The 20,869-nt window shown below is 34.1% G+C and overlaps 2 protein-coding genes across 7 annotated transcripts in view; both read left to right on the top strand.

The window, feature by feature from the left end:
- Positions 1-18,376, top strand: part of Galphaq (G protein alpha q subunit) — a 27,954-nt gene extending 9,578 nt beyond the window's left edge. For 2 of the 6 annotated variants that reach the window (XM_028304294.1, XM_028304297.1), the window contains 4 exons: positions 727-856; positions 1,168-1,321; positions 2,876-2,983; positions 16,020-18,376. In XM_028304294.1, the coding sequence (XP_028160095.1) occupies positions 727-856; positions 1,168-1,321; positions 2,876-2,983; positions 16,020-16,102 (475 nt within the window). In that variant the 3' untranslated portion in view covers positions 16,103-18,376. Of the gene's footprint in view, positions 1-726; positions 857-1,167; positions 1,322-1,842; positions 1,951-2,875; positions 2,984-4,216; positions 4,349-16,019 lie in introns of those variants that run through there. The other 4 variants (XM_028304292.1, XM_028304293.1, XM_028304296.1 and 1 more) reach the window with 3 other exon arrangements.
- LOC114352647 (uncharacterized) lies at positions 17,963-20,869 on the top strand. The gene is made up of 3 exons (XM_028304320.1): positions 17,963-18,087; positions 18,993-20,651; positions 20,833-20,869. The coding sequence occupies exons 1-3, from the start codon at positions 17,963-17,965 to the stop codon at positions 20,867-20,869; spliced, it is 1,821 nt and encodes a 606-aa protein (XP_028160121.1).

Raw genomic sequence — 20,869 nt, 5'->3', positions numbered from 1 at the left:
TTAGGTATACAAACAGGCAAAATAGCTATGACAAATAGTCATTGTTGTAAAATCTCTTCCCTAAACCACTGCTTGTTCCTGTAGCCAAGTGCATCATGAATCATCCTTTATCAGCTTATTGTTATAGAGAACTTGTAGAATGTGAATTTATATTACTATTCTTTTTCTTATCTGTAATATTTGATAATCTTATCTTAAAGTGATGAAATATTTATTTGATAGCTGAGACTTATCTCGGGAACTGATAGATTTGTTTTATCTATTTTTATCAGACGAACAGCAGCACTGTTTAGTGTTCTATAGAAAATGACCAATTTAATTGAATGAAACTATAGAATGCAAATTATCTGCGGAAGTGTGTCATCAGCTGACACAATGCAGGTGCATAACTACAAGGAATTGTGTTTGTAAACCTTTAGAACCACTAAAAATATGTAACTGATTAATGAATATAATTTAGTACGTTTTTTCTTGCTTAGCTGCTGTTTGTATCGTTGTAATGGCTACCATGATTGACATTATAAAATGTAATACAAAATTAATGGAAACAATATTCCATAAGAATGTCTTATCAGAATCTTATGAGAGAGTAAGAAAGAAAGTAAATATGTTTGATGTAATTTCATCACAATCTTACAGTACATTTTTTATACTAGTCATTTATAGGGAGGATAAACTTGGTTCGTGTTAATTCGTCGAAACTAATGCAATATATTTTCCAAACAGAATGGTGGACGTCGGGGGCCAAAGATCCGAGCGAAGGAAGTGGATTCACTGTTTTGAAAATGTCACATCTATCATATTCTTAGTAGCTCTTAGTGAATATGATCAAATTTTATTCGAATCTGAAAACGAGGTAAGCATTATTTTGATTATTTCTTATCATTCTAGTGAACATAAAGGTCATAAGAACTTGAGACAGATTTTTTGTGTGTACCAACCGGAGCAAACCATGCTATTATACTGTATACGTCTAAACTTTCCATCGAAATATCAAGTTATCTGGCGAATCGAAATGTCAAGATATCCATCTGATACTGTTAAGAAGGTTCTGCAGCCGCCAGCCAGCTAAAAATCATTGCCATGTATATAATCTTTTATCTTAAGTGAAATTGCATTTCCAGTAACTTTTCCGCGGTACTAATGAAATATCAACATTGTTTCCAGAATCGAATGGAGGAGTCAAAGGCTTTGTTCAAGACGATCATCACGTACCCATGGTTCCAACACTCGTCGGTGATCCTCTTCTTGAATAAGAAGGATTTGCTCGAGGAGAAGATCATGTATTCCCATCTAGTGGACTACTTCCCAGAATACGACGGTAAATATCCTTTTTACTACAACTTCTATTGTAGCAATAACCAGGAGGCTACTTGAAATGGAGGGGCTACCTAGATTTCCACAACCCTGTCAGACTTTGTGGCCATAAAACCTGACAACACTCGTGCTTTTGCACACTTTACTAATATTTTCAAGGACCTTAAGTCCTTGATTGAAGCCTGTAATATTCAAGAACTGGGAACAAATACGCAAAGTGTGTGTGTGTGTGTGGTCTGATAATTACCGAAATTTTGTTTGAGTGTACCATAAAAGACACGAAACATGAGACCATGCTCTCTGTCAAAAATAGTACAAGTTTGGTCCATTTTTTTTAAAAAGGCAAAGTGAAATGATTCTAATGTTCAGGTTCTTCTTCTTCGTCCATGAACATGACACAGTAGGTGGAAATCATTGAAGGAGGCCTATGTTCATCAGTAGACGTCCAAACATCGTCAGGTTCATTCTTTGCACTACAATGGGAATCAAAACTAAAGTTGATTTTGGTTTTAACAACAATTCTAGGTCCAAAACTAGATCCGCCCCCAGCAATGGAGTATATTCTGCAGAAATATCTGAAAGAGAATCCAGACCCGGACAGGTCTTGTTACTCTCACTTCACGACTGCCACAGGTTGAATAAGACCCCTATGATATAATACATAAAACTGCTAGTTATTCCGTAGTTGAGCTAGAATGTTTTTAAGCCAGAGGTTTGGGATACTCGCTAGTTTTAAGCTCTTTTATTCACTGCGTATTCGGATTTGAGTCTTCATTGGTAAAATTACCGGTAATTTGATATTTTTACATGGTATATTTGGCAATCCACCAATGTTTTAAAAACTGTGCTCTAAAAACATAACCCTCCTAACGCAGCCGGTTAATGAATCCGATATTATGGTTCGTTCTGTCTCGAGTAGCTACAGAATATTGAGAAAAAGAGCTGTACTCGTGTTATCTATACTCTTCAGCTTTATAAGCTGAAGAGTTTGTTTGTTTACTTGAACGCGCTAATCTCCGGAACTACTGGTCCGATTTGAAAAATTATTTCTAGTGTTAGATAGCCCATTTATCGAGTAAGGCTATAGGCTATACAACATCACGCTACGATCAATAGGAGCAGAGCAACAATGAAAAATGTTGCGAAAATGTTTTCACGCGTACGAAGTCGCGGGCACAGCTAGTAAATATGTTCGGATTAAACTCCCCGCACCCCGCGCTTCCCTCGACCATAAAGTGGTGGGGGGCGCGTCTTCGTGGATGAGACGATCTAACGATCGATCTTATACCTTTTTTTGCAATTGCACCAATATTATTATTGCTATTACGATCAACGTTTATGAGCAGAACATTTGTTAAAACTTCGACCACAACCTAATTCTTACCAGACCAAAATTAGTTCAAGTATCATGTTAGAAGTAATCTATCGGTGGATTGTTGAGTAAATGTGTCCCATTTTGAGCATTAATAATTAAATAGTTACGATTAAATATAGTAAAAGTTTTACCAATGAAGCAAAAACAAGTAGAATAGCTAGTTCATCCAGTGTGGTGTGACAGGTCCCCAGCGCGACGCCATCACGGCGCGCGAGTTCATCCTGAGAATGTTCGTTGACCTCAACCCCGACGCCGAGAAAATCATCTATTCGCATTTTACCTGCGCGACAGGTAAGACTTCATTTTTGTACGAGTCTCGAAGTTTGATTGGCAAAGGAAATTGTAAAATAATTGACGTATATCATTGGATCAAAAGAAACGAAACGGCTGCTAACAAATCGATTAGGATCGAAGTCAGTTTAAGAAAACAACATTTTGCAACATGACACGTCATGGTTATGGTTATTATACAAAACGATAACAAAAATATCTTCATTTTATTCGTTACAGATTACTCTTACGATATTTTAATAAAAATAAGTTATTTAGTGAAACATCTGCTGAAAGTATAGCGCCGAAAATTCGTCTAAATAGCACATCAGCTAAAGTTTCGTGGCGTTACGCGTTACTTTCGTCTAACAACAGCTTGCTTTCGTGAACCACCAATACTTAGATTTTGCACTTTTGCGTCAAGTGCGTGTCCCTGCTCTAAAAAAGTTGTATGTATAGTGAAAGTTCATTAAATCTTCCATCTTGTGGGTGGTCATCTTCTAACAAGACTGGTGTCAGATTTTAAAGGCTGCCGTAGGCATCTGCCTTGATTTTTGAAAACGTATATCATCTAACATGCGTTTAAATATTCATAAATTAACATGTTTAAGTTATCTGGAGTACATTTCTTATGGACACTGAGGTGAGATTGTATGTGTGTTGGTTTTTTGTGTTGCAAGCGAGTAGATTATGTATTTAGATGTAAATAGTAGATCTAGACATTGCTTTAGTTACACGCTTGTTAAAGGTTTTCTGTTCTTTGTCTCTTGTTTGTGGTCTACATGCTATAGTATCTGTAAAATCAATTTGCTTATTCCTAGTTTAAGTTTTTTTATGTGGTTTTTGCTTTATTTTATCCTCAATATGTTAAGGATAAAAAAAAAACAATTGATTAGATGAGAATGCCATTACAAAGTTATAAACGGCCAATAAAAGAAAGAACTCATTATTAATATTTGGCCATGTGTGTAGCGTGACTATACAGCAATTTAAAGTCCGTACTATGTACGGTTTGGCTTGTAATAAATAACACTATACTCAAAACTTGATTCCAACTCAAGCATACGACAGTCTTGAGTTAGAAAAACAGATTAATTTCAAGTATCAGTTTGATGCTAAGGCGTTTAATATGTAAACGCCTCTTTACTAGTATTTTTTGTCATTCAACAAATATTTTTATTTGCTTATGCCTTCTATTGCATGTACTTTTATTTATTTTTTTACTTTTGCATGCTGCCTTGGATATTTTTAAAGATACGGAAAACATTAAGCTTGTGTTTTGTGCGGTAAAAGACACCATAATGCAGTCCGCCCTCAAGGAGTTCAATCTCGCATGAATTTACAGCTTACTTATATTTATGTTGTTAACACCATTAAACATTTATTTTTAATACTAATCGCATGTTGTTTATTTATTTAACCCTAAGTTATTTTACTATCCTGAAGATGAAGTTTTAGCGCAGCTATACATTAGGGCACCCACCACAAATAATGAGAGATACAAATACATTTAGTATATTATCTGTGATAATTATAATATACATGATGACTGATTGTAAAGTTTAGATAAAACACAGGTTAAACAATATTTTTATAAACTTTTTGTTTGAATACTTGTTTTACTTCGTTTTATGAACCTTTAAAGTTAGATGGGCAAGATACATTCTAAAAGTAACTCATTTATTTTACTAAAAAAAAATGCAAAGATGCCAAGAAAATTTCTTACGGAATGAATAAGAAGGTGAGTATAGACTAGAGTATATCTATGTAACGTTGTTACGATAAAGTTAAAAAAAATTGCGACGTTTGGTTCGTGATAGGCTTAGATTAATAAAACCTAGATAGATAGTCAGTGCACGAAAGGTGAGGCAGATTTTAGTAAGCCAGAATGGCTTACCCGTAAACGTCACTTGAACTGTCAAAGTGAAAAATAGGTAAACACGTCCGACAAATTTTAATTAATTATGACGGTTTGTGCAGTGAAAGGGTGTCTGAATACTTCAGATAAAAGAAAGAAAGTGACCAGTGTTACATTTCACAAGTAAGTACTACAATTCGACGAGTATTTTACTTGAATTTGGTTTTCAAAAATTAAATACGGCAATGATACCAGTAACAAGAAAATAAATTTCCCAATTGTTCGCCGTAAAAATACACTTCCTTTTTTATAAACTCGAGATTTTTAAGTCCATTTATCTTATTGTAATTAGGTACGTGCCTACATCTTATTTTTGGTTATTACATTTTTTTAGCATTGCATTTCAAACTAAATTTTTAATTTCTATTTTAGTTTACATTTTTAATAAGCTTTAAAAATTATTTGTATTCAGACGCTGAACTAAATCTAAATTAGGGTGCATTACTAGAAAAAGATGTCTGTTAAAAAAATATTTGGTACCTTTTCAGGTTACCCTCTAACCCTCAAGTCGCTTCTAAATGGATCGATAAAATTAGATCAAACCGCAATGACAGCACGTGGATGCCATCCAAAAACTCAAAAATTTGCTCAATTCATTTCAATGACTCGGACAAATATACTACTAAAGGTGGATTATGTAGACTACGTGAAGGAGCAGTTCCTACAAAGGTACCTCACTATTCAATCCTTGCTATTGATCACTAGTTTTCCTAGTACGTAATATTTGGTACTAGGTTATTGTACGTAATCCAGTTATCCTACTAATCCTACTAATAATATTATAAATACAAAAGTTTGTATGGATTAATTATTACATGACGGATTTATTAACCGTTTTACAATCCTTTTACCGTAAATTTGTCTGTTGTTTTTCAGAATATGCCCATTTGTACAATAATTAATGATGACGTGGAGGAAGACAACCAACCCGTTAGTTTTTTTTTTAATGGCAACCAAACCTCTCTTAAGGTTTCTTTATGCCAATGTCGATTGTTATTGATATTTTTATATTTTTTTTGTCTTCAGCACTTTTTGAGTTTTTATTTTTATATTGTTATAATGTTAAAATGTTATTTTATACTTATTTATCACCTCACTGCACTTTGAGAACACAAAACAACACCAGATTTATACAGTAAAATACATTAAATAATAAATTAAAACCATTAAAATAACTTCCCGTTCAACTACGCTCCACGAAATTCCACTTTCTCCTTTTTTGGTTTAAATTGACATTTAGTGTGGAAATGCTTTTCGACCACTTTTCGACTGGTTTGCGATTAAAATGTGCACTTTGTCAGACCTCCTCCTTCTCAGTATTCATCGCGTTAACTTTTTTTATATTATGGCACTAAGATTTTTCTCACACTAAGTGACGTAAATTATACTAACTGATACTAACATAAATTACATAATATTATATCAATTATTATTTTTTTATATTTATTGAATTGTATTTTATTAATTAATTTACACCGTTCGGCTATTGTAGATTCAATTTTATATTTAACGAGATTTATACAGAGTGGAATTTTGTAATGCCCCCTGGAGGGAAAGTACTCTTAATACTGTAGATAGGAAATTATACTCATTATTTTTGAAAAGAAATAAAAATGCATTTAAATATTTCTAAAAATTGTGGTAGCATTACACAATTCTACCCTGTATATACCTAGCTTATTTACCTACCCTTAAACAATAATAAAATTAACATATCTATTTTAGGGTACCTCGGTTGGTGATTCAGAGGCATCGATGACTCCTGATATGAATCCGATATTTGAAACGCCAAGAAAAGCATTATTACGAAGGAAGCTTAACAAAACGCTATTACGTGTAGAAAGAAAGAATAGACAGATAAAAACAATTAAACAAAAAAACCGTCGACTATTGAAAAGAACTACCAATCTCCGTAATGTGTTAAAGATATTGCAAACAAAAAGATATATTGACAATGACATTTCAAATATTTTATCAGAAAATGTTTTGGCAGCAGAACTTTACAATAGCTTAGTTAAAAAACGTAAAAGTCAAAAGCGCCCTATGCCGAAATACACACCAGAATTCAGAAAGTTTTGCCTCACTTTGCATTTTTATTCGCCACGAGCGTATGCATATGTACGAAAAACATTTGATACTTGTCTTCCTCACCCAAAGACAATTTATAATTGGTATCAGTCTATAAATGGTTCTCCAGGATTGACTGTTGAGGCGTTTGAAATTTTAAAAACAAAAGTACAGGGTAGTGAAAAAAAAATTTTGTGCACTTTAATAGCTGACGAAATGGCTATACGAAGTCAGAATTTAAAAGGAGGTCATGGTCGAGTGGATATTGGCACAGGGACAACCGATTCCACCACAAAAGCTAGAGAAGCATATACTTTTATGCTTGTTTGTCTTAACGAACACTGGAAATTGCCGTTAGGATACTTTTTAATTGACAGCATAACGGGAATACAAAAAGCCAACCTTATAAAAATGTGCCTCACAAAGTGTGAAGAGATAGGCGTAAAAGTCGTAGCCATAACATTTGACGCCCATAGTACTAATAAGTCAGCCATGGAATTATTAGGATGTCAAATAAAAAACGCACATGACTTGAAAACTACTTTCAAGCATCCTTCGGCCAATTACCATGTAGCCGTATTTCTGGACCCAATACATATGTTCAAATTAGTACGTAATCATTTCGAAGACAAAGGTGAATTTCTAGACCATAATGAAAATAAAGTCTGCTGGAATTTTTTGACCAAATTAAATTTACTTCAAGAAAAGGAAGGATTACACATTGCCAATAAATTAACTAGAAAACATCTCGAGTTTAGAAATTCCATTATGAAGGTTAAGCTAGCATCCCAACTTTTAAGCAGAAGTATTGCAATCGCACTGCAATTTTGCAGGCAAGAATTAAAATTGGAAGATTTTAAAGACAGTCAGGGTACCGAAGAGTTTTTAATGATCTTTAATAATTTATTTGATGTCTTTAATTCTCGAAGTTTAATGCAGCATGGTTTTAATCATCCTCTTTCAAAATCAAATAAAAGTGAAATTTTTGAATTTTTAGATGAAGCCAAAAATTATATATTAAATTTGCACATAAAAACAACCAGAAAACGCAAATACAATGGAAATGATAACGCTATAAATTTAAAAATAAAAAGCTTTGAAACAGCCGTGGAAGTTAAATGTTCACCTGGTTTTAAAGGACTGCTTGTGTGTATCGAAAGTTTAAAGTATTTATATACAACTTTAGTAGAAGACACACAAGAACTAAATTATATTTGTACTTACAGGTTCAGCCAGGACCATATTGAGTTGTTGTTTGGGTCTATCAGGATGCATGGTGGCCATAACGATAACCCGAATGCTCTTCAATTTAAAGGCATATATAAAAAACTTCTTTGTCATATGGAATTGCAAGTAGGTAGTACTGGAAATTGCGTGCCTTTGGAAAATATACCCATACTAACTTGTTCATCAGCATTGACATGTATTAATTTGACATCAGCTTCAGAAAGATTCGATGAAGCGGATGAAGAATTAGTAAGTTATATCAATGAAACCCCAACTGCCGATGACATTGAGTTTGAAATTGCTTCAAATACTTATGATGATCCGAATTTTAAAAATCATATTGTCGCATATATAGCTGGAAATGTTGTAAGAAGTGTAATTCAAAAAATTAAATGCGATTTTTGCAAAGATAATATGGTTGCAAAAGAAAAGCAATGGTACCATAAGTTAGTCTCTATGAGGGATCGAGGCGGATTAATTTATGCATCACACGATGTGTACGTAATATGCAATACAGCTGAAACTTATTTAAGGAATTACATTAAAAATAATTCCATAGTAGACTCAGAAAAAAAGTTAACTCTCAAAATAATACCTTTGCTTAAAATTACCTTTCCCAATGTAACTGATCACATAAATGCTCAACATCATGATACAAATTTAGTACGACTTGTAGTTGAGCAATACTTAAAAATCCGACTTTTTTACGAATCCAAAAAAGATAACATTAAGCAATTTTTATACTCAAAGCGTAACCTGCTAAGGAAACAATTACAGCGGCAAGGACATTAAAACTTTTTTTTAGTTAGTTTCTATGAAATTTGCAACTTCTTTTTTTCGAATAGACTGAAATTTAGTAGCTATCTTATTAAATGTAATTCCAGCTGATGTGCAATTCGGTGTCACGGTAAAGTTCACGCGCTAACAAAGACGAAACAACGGATTTATTAAAAAGATGATTTTCGTTCGTCGTCCAGTTGCGTTGCAGTTGAAAATTTTTAGCGCTATCGGGGCTCTGATTCTGCTACTATGGCCACTTGTATTCTGTAGATCACTCAACTCCTCAATGACTTACAGCTATTATATTATTATTCGTTCGTTCGTTTCAGCCAAATGACGTCCACTGCTGGATACATTTTACACTGTGCCTACCTAGTATAACATTGCACTGCATTTTTAATTATCATAAAAACTCTTTGGTTAATCTGGCTTTTGCTGGCCATCTTTTCCTTTTTAATTTCGGATTTTTGCATTCGGGAACTTTTATTTTTTGTTACTTTTCCAGTTAAAAATATTATTAAAATTTATTGTACTGGTGTCCATTTTATTAAAATGGTGAAAATATATTAAATTCGTATAGATGCTTCTTTACAGCACTTGCCAAATGTTTGTCTCGAAGCGCCCGCGGGGCAAAAAAATAATGAGAAGTAAAGGCTCCATAAGAGCATTTAATTTATTTGTAGGATATGTGTTACGATAAATGTTTTTAATTGAAAATTATAAATAATTACCGGTTATTATTAATAATTACCGACAGTCGAGGTAAAAGTAATTATTAATCACATATATCAGTAATTATTTAGTAATTTAACCTTAGTTCAAATATTATAATAGAGAACACCGGCTCGGTGCGGCGGGGGTGGCCCTTCGCCTATTAAGTTTTATACATTATNTTGGACGGCAGTATTAAGTTTTATACATATGTACATAAATTATTAATTCACATATTGACCAAATCATGAGGTAATTATTCATAATTTTCACATTTATCACATTTACCGTAACGTATTATACAAATAAAAATATTTTTTATTGTAATTCTACACTAGTCAAGCTCAAGTCATGTGCGTTTTTATGGGTACCAGATAACGGATATTAACACACTTCTTTTTTTTTTAATGTAGGTACATACATAATGTTATAGAAACACACCCAGAATAATTATTTTTAAACTTTTGCGTTGCATAATTGAATTAATTTATACAGGTAATATTTCAATGTTATCTATCCGGGTATCGCGTTAAAACCTGTTTAAATTAATTCAACACCCAGACTAATCAAATAAGTTCACCCACACAAATGTTTGTACTGTGCGGGAATCAACCCCACAACCTCTGTCTGACTTGTGGTCTGACATAGGTCTCCGATTCGAAACACTATACCAAATGTTTTTTTTCTGGGCTCTTATTAAGGGCTTTTACATTATGGGCAAGAAGGTTGTTTAAAAATGTCTTTATAAGTCTTTATTTAACTTGCGATGTTTATTAAATAAGGTCCTTACCTATGAAATTATTTTTCTTTTTTTTTCTTCAATATTCATTAGTACCTAAATAATTTCTTTCATATAATTTTCAAAACAAAATTTGAATCTGTAGTTCCTTAAAAAATCGCAAAAATTTTAGTATGGAAAAAAACATTTTTCGTGGAATTCTCCATACAAAACGCTTATTTCAAGTTTTACAACATAATTTTTAAAGTGAAGTTTTAGTTTTGTTATTTACTGTGAATTTAATAAATAAGTTAGTACATGATACGTTTTGTTGTTGTAAATAATTTAAAACTTATTAAAAATCTCCCTACTTTCGGGTAAATCGCCTTCATTGTCCACACTCCCCAAAAAAGATGACACTAATGACATTAGATTTTTGCCTCACTCTTGACGAAGCGTTTGTATGAAGACTATCCATCTAGGTTTTATTAATCTAAGTGCATAACACAAGTAAAAAATTAATAACCTTAAAATGTTGATGAGTTTCGAAGGTCCACTTATTACTTTCAGTCTTTATAATAAACCCATTAGGTATGCTGATATTTTTAAAGCCTAGTAGGTATGAGTAATGATGATGAGTAGATACTTTATTTCGAATAGGTACGATTGCAATAAGAACTTTTCAGAAATAAATTCAATGTACGACGAGACACAATTAAGCCTTGTTAAATTTAATACAAAGACTTTTGTTAAAAGGTTAGCAGTCGTCTGGATATTATTAAATTTAGGGGCAGGTAGGGTTACAAGTTTGAAAAATGCATGTCAGAGCCAGAGTCACGTAGATAAATTTATGCTTTTATATGTCCTCGCTCACGCCATATTTCGTTTTCTTTCTATGCTTCAAAACACCTTTTCTAACTGCTCTGTTCGACCGCTTTTTCTGAAAGAAATATTAGTGTTTTAGATTACTTCCCTTAGGGCATAAAACAGCCAATCCTAATACATATTTTTCCAGATAAAAAACGTAGGTATTAGCATAGGTATTAGAGACATAGCCACAAGGGTGAACTGAAACGCTTGCGCTCGTGATAAATAAAAAAATAGATTAAAGATTTCCTTTCAAATTATAATTTTGATAATTAATTACATAGGAAAGTTCATCAACTTACTGATTTCATAGATTGTTTAAGTACCTAACCTTTAAAAACTCCTAAAGAACTCAAACAGTATGAAAAAAGCTCTTGATAAATTATGTCTATTAACGTTCATAATAAAACCGTCTTATTTTATCGTTTGTTTGTCAACGAAAATAATGTATTCATTTGCAACTCTCATTGTTACAATATTCTATTTTCGGGGTCGGCTCCCGAAAATTGTAAAACTGTCCCATTAAATAAATAACCAACAAGCAGAAAATATTAATCTACTCGTATTTTAGTAATCATTGTTTAAAATTACACATATTTAGGTAAGGGTGCTTTAAATGTTTTTCGTGACCTAGGTATTTATTCATTTATTTTATTTTGTTCGGAAAACATACAGTGAAACAATAACAGATTAATAACCACTGCTTAAGAAACTATACACCATTTATATGTTTTCGCATATGTGTAGCAATACAATTAAACAACAAAAGCCAATTCGCTTACATGAGACAGTTATTTTTACCTACATTAAACAGCTGATGAACCGTCGAACCAAGATTTAGTCATGTGTCCCTAAAGAGATTTGGTTTCGAGTTAAACATATCGAGTTCTGGAATGGTAACCAATTTGTTCATTTCATATGCCGATCGCAAAAAGTATGAATTCTGTCTGTATATAGTTGGTACAGCATTTAAATAAATAGGCAGCCTAACAGTTCTGCTTGAAACTTTGAGACAGATTTTCGAGGAATTTCACACTCTAGCTTAGGAATTCAATTCACGCATTGTACCTTTCTTGCCTTTATGACCAATCCTTTAGTATGAATATATGTTGGCGTTTCCGACAGTAAAATATTGACGTACCTTTTGCTCCACTCGTTGTATTTGGATTCGACGCGAATCACTATTCCCGTATTCCGTGGGGAATCGTTATAATTTTTATTTGGATTTTTATGCTATGTTGGAGATTTGGTACCTACATTTATCATTACCTGACCTGTTTCAGGATTGGTAAAAGCTCCCAACTTTTATCCGGGTAAAGGTTTTTCTGATCGTTATTGATTGGTAACTATTGCAATAAATTCAATTCTAAATTGTATGAATTTAAGAAAGTTTATCCCGTTTGCATATTGGCTAGGTTGGTGGTGGAAAGATAACATTACTAGGTTTAATTATAACCTTAAGCTGTCCGCATTCGTTAGTTTAATCCGGCAAAAGGAGACATTGATTTTGTAGAAATGGGAATCATAATTTTAGAACACCAAAGGCAAAATGTAAATAGAATTATAATAATAGGTTGTTACGCAAATACCGTAGAAAAGGTGCTTGAGATATAGTAACTTATTCCTAAAATTGAGGATCGCAAACTAATTTGATCGTAATCAATGGTATCTACTGAGAAGTACTAGTAATAAAGATTTATATTAATCGTTTAATCAAATGATGTCTGCGTGGATAGATAGTAGGTAGGTACCTACCTATAAATTTATTTCGTAAAATACCCATACTTAATCGGACCCTTACTGATGATTAGGTAGATACATTTAATCTTATTGTTTACCTGCTCAGAAATTAATCCTACATTAGGAGTGACAGATCCATTAGCAGGGATAATTCCCAGAAAATGGGTTACAAATATAACTTCGTTAACGAGGTAATTGTTAAACCGCTGTAATTAATATAAAAAATTAGCAGTGAATGTACAGTAGCTAACAGACTAAACATTTTGCTGTAAAATGGTATTATTATGCTGCAAAAGGTACCACAATGTGTACCTTTATGTGTCGTCTGTACTGCGCTGCGTGATACCGCGGTAATTCACGTCACACGTTGTCACGCTGGCTGAACACGGGAATGACCATGCAGCTTATACACGGCACTAAAAAACGAGCGCAATGTTTTGTGTAAGCAATACGTATCTATTTAGTAAACGCTGTCTGAAATAAGCGTGGAAATCGCTTACCAGTTAGAAGTAAGTCCAGTCAATCAGACTTTTAATTAAACTGAATAAGTCAAGCAATATCTCAAAGTCTGAATAATTAATCCCATCAAAAACAATACTTGTCAAAAAAACCAAGTCTCGCAACTCAGTTGTTCTACGGTAAAAAGTTGTGAGATCCATGTAATACCAAGTCCAGGCCAGGAAATCTTTAACGTTTTACATAAATTATTGACTTGGCCATCGCACTAAATTTAATTTACACGTGTTTTCATGCGATGGCCAAGTCAATATATTTATATGAAACGTTAAAGATTTCCTGGCCTGTGGGTCTAGACAAAGTGCAAATTATAATCGCAAACCAGTCGAAAAGTGGTCGAAAAGCCCCTTTTTTGTATGGAGTTTTGACGGATTCGATTTTCGATTCGATCAAAAAGTGCGTTTTGTCTAAGGGGGCTGGACTTGGTATTACATGGATCTCACAACTTTTTACCGTAGAACAACTGAGTTGCGAGACTTGTTTTTTTTGACAAGTATTGTTTTTGATGGGATCTCATTTCTTTTTGTATTTTGTAGACAGCAGTTATGTATCTAGAAAACTGGACCGAAATTGAATAATTTTACTCGACTTGGCGGTTGCACTACCGTGCCCCCAAATATTTTAGTTTTTCCTTGATTCATACACCAAACACTTTTTTTTTTCTTCAATATTCATTAGTACCTAAATAATTTCTTTCATATAATTTTCAAAACAAAATTTGAATCTGTAGTTCCTTAAAAAATCGCAAAAATTTTAGTATGGAAAAAAACATTTTTCGTGGAATTCTCCATACAAAACGCTTATTTCAAGTTTTACAACATAATTTTTAAAGTGAAGTTTTAGTTTTGTTATTTACTGTGAATTTAATAAATAAGTTAGTACATGATACGTTTTGTTGTTGTAAATAATTTAAAACTTATTAAAAATCTCCCTACTTTCGGGTAAATCGCCTTCATTGTCCACACTCCCCAAAAAAGATGACACTAATGACATTAGATTTTTGCCTCACTCTTGACGAAGCGTTTGTATGAAGACTATCCATCTAGGTTTTATTAATCTAAGGTGATAGGATGATACACTTATAACATTTCATAGAGCGGCTCGTTGTTCTGTTACAAGTAAATGCTCTAGTCTATACTCTCCTTAAATTGCTCGAACGTGACGTCATAGTCAAGTATTCAGTTATATGAGATTTGTACAAGTATAATATCTAGCTAGGGCATCTTTTATGCCTTATTCTTCAAATAACAATATAAAAATTTGTAATTACTATTTCCAAAACTATCTAGTATTAGCAGGCCTGTTCATCTCCGCGAGTTTACATCGAAAACAAAACACGCACGATGGCCCACCTACAGGATACTATTCGACAAGGCCTCACATACGAGCGAACATGGACTCACGCACGCGTATTCTATTCTTGTGTATGAATGATGGAAGAAAATAAAGAAAATGGTGTACTAAATACTGTGCAGTATTTAACTGCCTAAATAATCTCTGCCATTTTCCGCAGTTTGGCACCTCACGTCACATCATTTTACCGAAGTCAGCCCTATAGCTTCGGCGCAGTGCCGATCACTGACGTTTGTCAACAAAGTGGTGCTTGACTCTTGATACAGGCTAAATTACACCATATTATTAATGACATTGAGCATACATTTTTTTAAATACCTTCGCGAAGTAGAACTTCTGTACGTAGTACTTATTATTATTCTGTGGTATTAGTCTTAATCTAGTGATTTGAGAAAACTTATCTTTAGTCACAAATTAAGTAATATTAGGTATACCGAGATAGTGGACTGATTAGTTTGATTTTTAAAGGTTATGATATCGCAGTAACAACTCAAATAATTCCGAAACCTGAGGGGCCTGGAATTTTATTTTTAGGGCACAATTAGGTTCGAATTTAAGCTATCTATTTGGTATATTTTTCATCCACCTAGACCCAACAGGTAAAATTGGTACACCATTTTTGTAGTAGTAGCTGGGATAACGTTATCCTGGCAGAATCCGTTTTTCTTGTAAACGGCTGAAGGCTCGAATTTAAAATGTCAGTCAATAAGAGGTCCTAATTATTTGCGTCATTAGATTTTTAAAAGAACATTTTGCTGGGATAACCCACACAGTGGCCCAACTGGTGTATTTTTAGATTATGAATATGAATAAATACTTTTTACACTTCCACACCAGTGGCCACCACATATTAGGCGCTTATTTACAGCAGTGATCAATTGATTATACTAATAAGGCACTTTATTAGTAGAGGTATGTAATACATTTTTATCTTTGAAATTATTTAAAGAATTCTGGCAGATCTTCATAATTTTAGGTAAAGTTCTACAGAAAACGTCTTTGAACAGTTTGATGCGTCAATTATTTTACAATTTCCACGTTACTGTTTCGATATCTATTATACAAATTGTTTTATTTAAAACATACAAGGTTGTTCTTCCGAATTATTTTGTGTTCTGCACTGTGATATTGGTACATGAATGTTATTTTAAAAATTTCAGATACTGAGAACATCCGGTTTGTGTTCGCCGCGGTCAAAGACACAATCCTACAGTCCAACCTAAAGGAGTACAACCTCGTCTAAGCGAAACCACCTGGTCACTGACACAAATCTGTGATTGTGTAAAACACATAATTTAAACATCATCACTTCACGACAGAATGTGTAAATTCACGAACTGAGATCAGACGAAGTTTTCATCTAAAAAAATGATTTAAAAAAATAAGTATAGATTGTAAGTCATTTAACCCAAACTAGGATCGGGGCCGGCCCGCCCCGTCCACGGATCGCGCGACGCGCCAGGTTTTTTGACATGTTTTTTTATGATGAAGTTATTCACAATTTATGTAAGTGTCTGTATCAGTGAATATTAAATTGTGCATTTTAAAGTTATGGTGAGTCTTGGCCTTACCATGAGCTGCTTTTAGTCATTGTTTTAGGATTTTTGTAAAGTTTGTTGCCATATCTTTCTACATTAGTATACATTTTTATTGTGTCCAGACGGATTTGAACAAACTAGTCCAATGAACTTATGCGTATTTTATCAACCTCGTGGGTCGAGACAGTTGTTGCTGTTCTATCGACGATGGTGTAGTAGTTCGTGGGAGCCTCGTCATAGTTTCGATGTCGGTATCGATGAGGCGGCCCACGTCTCGAACCCTCGACGCGCCCGGGCCGCGTGTCCCGGGCCCGCTACCTCGCCGACTGTCTCTATACAGATATCAATATAACATAATAATATATCACTACCGTTTGTTCTGTTAGCTTGGAAGATTTATATATTTATTATTGTATTTAAAGATTACGTTACTTTTGTACATTGGAATTTTATTATTTAAGCTGTTTATATTTAAAGATGGTGTTTTTCTACACGAATTGACGTCAAGCAAATGATTTATGTTAACTGTAGGCTTTATGTATGCGATGGTCTGGTGTATTTGGTTTTTTTCCTAATGTGTACGAAAATTCCAATCAGCTAGCCGTACGTGAAATATAGGAAGTTAACTACGTTAGTTGTTTAAGGACATTTTTGATGCATTTGATATAAACTTTTTTTACTAGAAACCCAAGGGAAATACCAATAAAGCGAACGTGAAAAGTAAATGTAAAAACCGAATCAGATGTTTTTTGCACGAAAGCTTTTACCACATGAATGTAATATATTGTACATTTGGGTCTAAATGTGTGTGAATAATTGAGCTGACAGTGCAGTGCCAAGTTTTGCTATTGGCATTCTTTTATATTATAAACTTAAGCACAAATATACATACGTTTATAAATGTTTTCCATATTTTATAGTTCTATCATTCTATGCTTAATTTAGTGTGTTGTGTTACTTTAGTTATTTATGTATAGTAAGAAACAAAGTTTCTATTTTGGTATGTAACATAATATTAACTTATTCGTTGTTGTGTCATTATCATTATTTTTTATACATTTTAAGCATATCGATTTCTTCAATGTAAGCACACCGTGACAAACTGACCTGTCAATAGCAAAACTGTATGCTTTTTTTAATATACAGCTGTCTGAAATGCTCAAAATAATGTGAAATATAATAACTTATCGCACAAACTTTGTAATTGATATAATAACCCACTGAAGTGCAATCTCTGTGTATGCCCTGTACATAGAAACTATATTTCTTTTGTGCAATTGTACAGCAATATTGTGAATTAGTTTGGGCCCGGCGTGGTAACCGCGCGCGTGACGACGCGCTGAGGCCACACACGACTCTGTGCTTTATAATCATGCGAATAGATCAGTATTCCATTCGCCGCTTTATTCGTAAAGCGGTAGTAAGGAGCAGTGCGTTCTCTCGAAATTCGTAACTGATCGTCTGGGCGCGTGTATTCCTCCGGCATTTATCTTTGGAGATGATTTAATCCCGCCCAGCACGCGAAATCGGAATGTTAGCTAAAACAAAACTAAACACAGCACAAAATGAGCAGAGGTCAAAATCCGCTAAACGACTCGATTTATATCGGCTCCGTCTCTTTCGCTCAAGCCGTGCAGGCGGTATGGGTGAGGGAGACGGACAGTTTTTCGGAGGCTGCCTCTAATATTGGGTACTAGCAGTAGAGTAGGCGCGTGTCGTGGCCGCGCGTCGCCGCGCCGACGCCGCGGATTCGTATCTTCCTTACGAATGGACTGAAATTCATGTATTGGAGATTCTGTTTATTTTTACGGTTGGGCGATGACTACAGAATATTGCTATAACTATATTATAGTCTAACGTTGCTTTACCTTTTGCGTGAGATTGTGAGAATTTTAGCTTAAGTTCCGACTGAAGATGGATGCCTGTATGAAATATTGTAAATTATAATTTCTCATAAAATATAATTTTTTTCAGCTAAAGCGAGTTGTTTTCTTTATAAAACTTTGCCATACTCGTAGAATAAGTTAAAACGTATTTTTTTGCTATAGGTCGCGCACCAAAAATTGAAACAACACGTAAGCAAAGATTGTATACGTTTGTTGCGCATATACAATCTTTGCTTGTGTTCAAGACTTCATCTGGCAACTTCTGATTGATTTGTATGTTCTGTTCTAATTTTACATCAGTGTTAGTATTATTCGCCTCAACTTTCATTGCGCGACCTATATTTTTTCATTACTTCAAAATAATTCATTTGTTTTTCTGTTGTAGCCTGTTTCTACATAATTTTTGTGAACTTGCTTTACATACTCGTTTCATTTCTTTAGACCACCATTAAAAAATCGACCGATTTTCCGGCAGATCATTTTTCATTCATGGTATCTTAAAATTTTATATCGAAATAAACTTAAAGCTTAACAACTGTAAAATGGAGCTATGTGAACCAATAAGCAAACCGAGAACATAATGGACTTTAAAGTTTTAATTACAATGCAATGAAACCATAACGTGCTGGGTGGGTACTAATTCACTTCCGTGACTCGATAAAAATCGCCATTGTTATCCAGATTTGTACAACTATTCTAACGCGGACAGTTCAATGGACATCATGTTCATTGTCACCAACGTGGATTTTAATTTACTTTTGCCCATCGAACCACCCGATAAAATTGCAGAAAGTGCTGCTAAGATAGCAATCTACAACTTTCAATGGAGTTACACAACGTTCGTGCTTTTCAATTCAACAGTCGCTGTTAGTAGTGTAAGACTATTTTTGCGTCTATACAAAAAAGGACAAATTATAGGAAATGGATCATTTTATCCTTCCTTTGCTGAGACAACAAGACAATTCGTTCTATTTGGCACCGACCTTGACAACATTGAATTGATGTTGAACTGGATGAAGTCTCATAAATTCGACAACTCGGGTAATTTTATCATTATCTGTCTATCTAAAACGCCTCAAGAATGTGATGAAACTAGAGCTGTGAACATGTTTTGGAACCATAAAATAGTAAACGTCGTTTTTATGAAACAGCCAACGAATGAAGTGACCGGATATACGTATTACCCTGAAGAAAGTTGCTACATTCACAGACCGGCCAAAATGGACTCAGTGCCGTGTCCTAATAACAACACATGCTTCGGAATATTTCCTGAGAAGATGGGTAACTTACATTGCTGTCCGCTTATAGTCACCACTTTCAAGCAGATGCCGTATATGAACATAACAAATGGGATACCACATGGTGCGGACGGCGATCTATTACTTCTCATCGCTGAGCGTCTAAACGCGACCCTGAAAATGATGACCCCTCAAATAGGAACTGGCTGGGGGAGTCTCGGTGACGATGGCGTATGGACCGGATCTCTAGCAGACTTATTAGATGATGTCGCAAACTTTTCCATGACATCAGCTGCAATCACCCTAGCCAGATTTTCACACTTCCAAATGTCAAACGCATATTACTCAGTAAATGTCGCCTGGATCACGCACCCAGCTGAAAAGAAACCTGCATCGTTGAAACTGTTTTATCCGTTTCAAACATTGTCGCAGATTGTATTGGCTATTAGTTTCATTTTCGTCGGCATGTGCGCTTGGTTTGCCAATAGCAAATATTGGCCGTCGTATAATTCTGAAGAAGTAAGCAAGTCTAACGGAATACTCTTCTATTCTTGGATGATATGTATGGGACTGCCCTCTACAAAACTGCCTGCAAAGAAAGAATTTCTATATCTGACTTTAATTTGGATATGGTACTGTTTTCTTATAAGAACACTATACCAAGTTTGCCTTATTAACTCCTTACAGGGGAACTTTTATTATGGTGAAATTAATACTATTGAAGAAGCATATGACGCTAATTATTCATTTGGCGGAGGTCTAGCTCTGAAAGAATACTTTATTGATTATCCGTTAGTTTATGACAACTGGAAAAATATTAATCCTTCTGATATAGTATCAACTTTGATGAACCTATCAACAAAAAAGTTTGTGCTGGCCATGAATTTAGAAACTGCGAAATCGGTCATCAAGAAACATAATCTGTCTGTACATATTCTACCGCAAAACATTGTGAATAGCCCAACGGTGATCTTTTTTAAGAAATTTTCACCTCTCGCTGAATCTATAAACATAATATTGAGGCGCTTGGTTGAATCTGGTTTGACGGAGAAAATATATAAAAAATATGCCAGTAAAAAGACTTTAACGTCTCAAGGCAACGAACCCATTACTTTGGAGCACTATACAGGGTGCTATGCTATTATTTTTGTTGGGTGGGCTGTGTCCTCTGTAGCATTTATGATAGAATTATGCCATAGCCACTTTATAAGATGGAAATGCCGTGTGAGTGTGAAATTTAAGAAGAAATTCCATCGTAGTAAAATCGAAATTTAGTGTGTGAGTACTTTAGATGTACCCTATGTGCTTTAGACCACCTCTATCGATAAAACACGAAGAAAAAATGTAA

This window comes from Ostrinia furnacalis, unplaced genomic scaffold (assembly GCF_004193835.3).
Source record: "Ostrinia furnacalis isolate ACB-3 unplaced genomic scaffold, ASM419383v2 OfSCF1411, whole genome shotgun sequence".
Taxonomy (NCBI): domain Eukaryota; kingdom Metazoa; phylum Arthropoda; class Insecta; order Lepidoptera; family Crambidae; genus Ostrinia; species Ostrinia furnacalis.
This window is presented reverse-complemented; position numbering and strand designations above follow the sequence as displayed.

Bases quoted from the DNA above. Each gene is read 5' to 3' on its own strand.
- LOC114352647 (XM_028304320.1), top strand. From the start codon at position 17,963: ATGAGCAGAGGTCAAAATCCGCTAAACGACTCGATTTATATCGGCTCC. The intron at 18,088-18,992 runs GTACTAGCAGTA...TAACGCGGACAG, and splicing joins GAGGCTGCCTCTAATATTGG to TTCAATGGACATCATGTTCA. The intron at 20,652-20,832 runs GTGCTATGCTAT...TATGTGCTTTAG, and splicing joins ACTTTGGAGCACTATACAGG to ACCACCTCTATCGATAAAAC.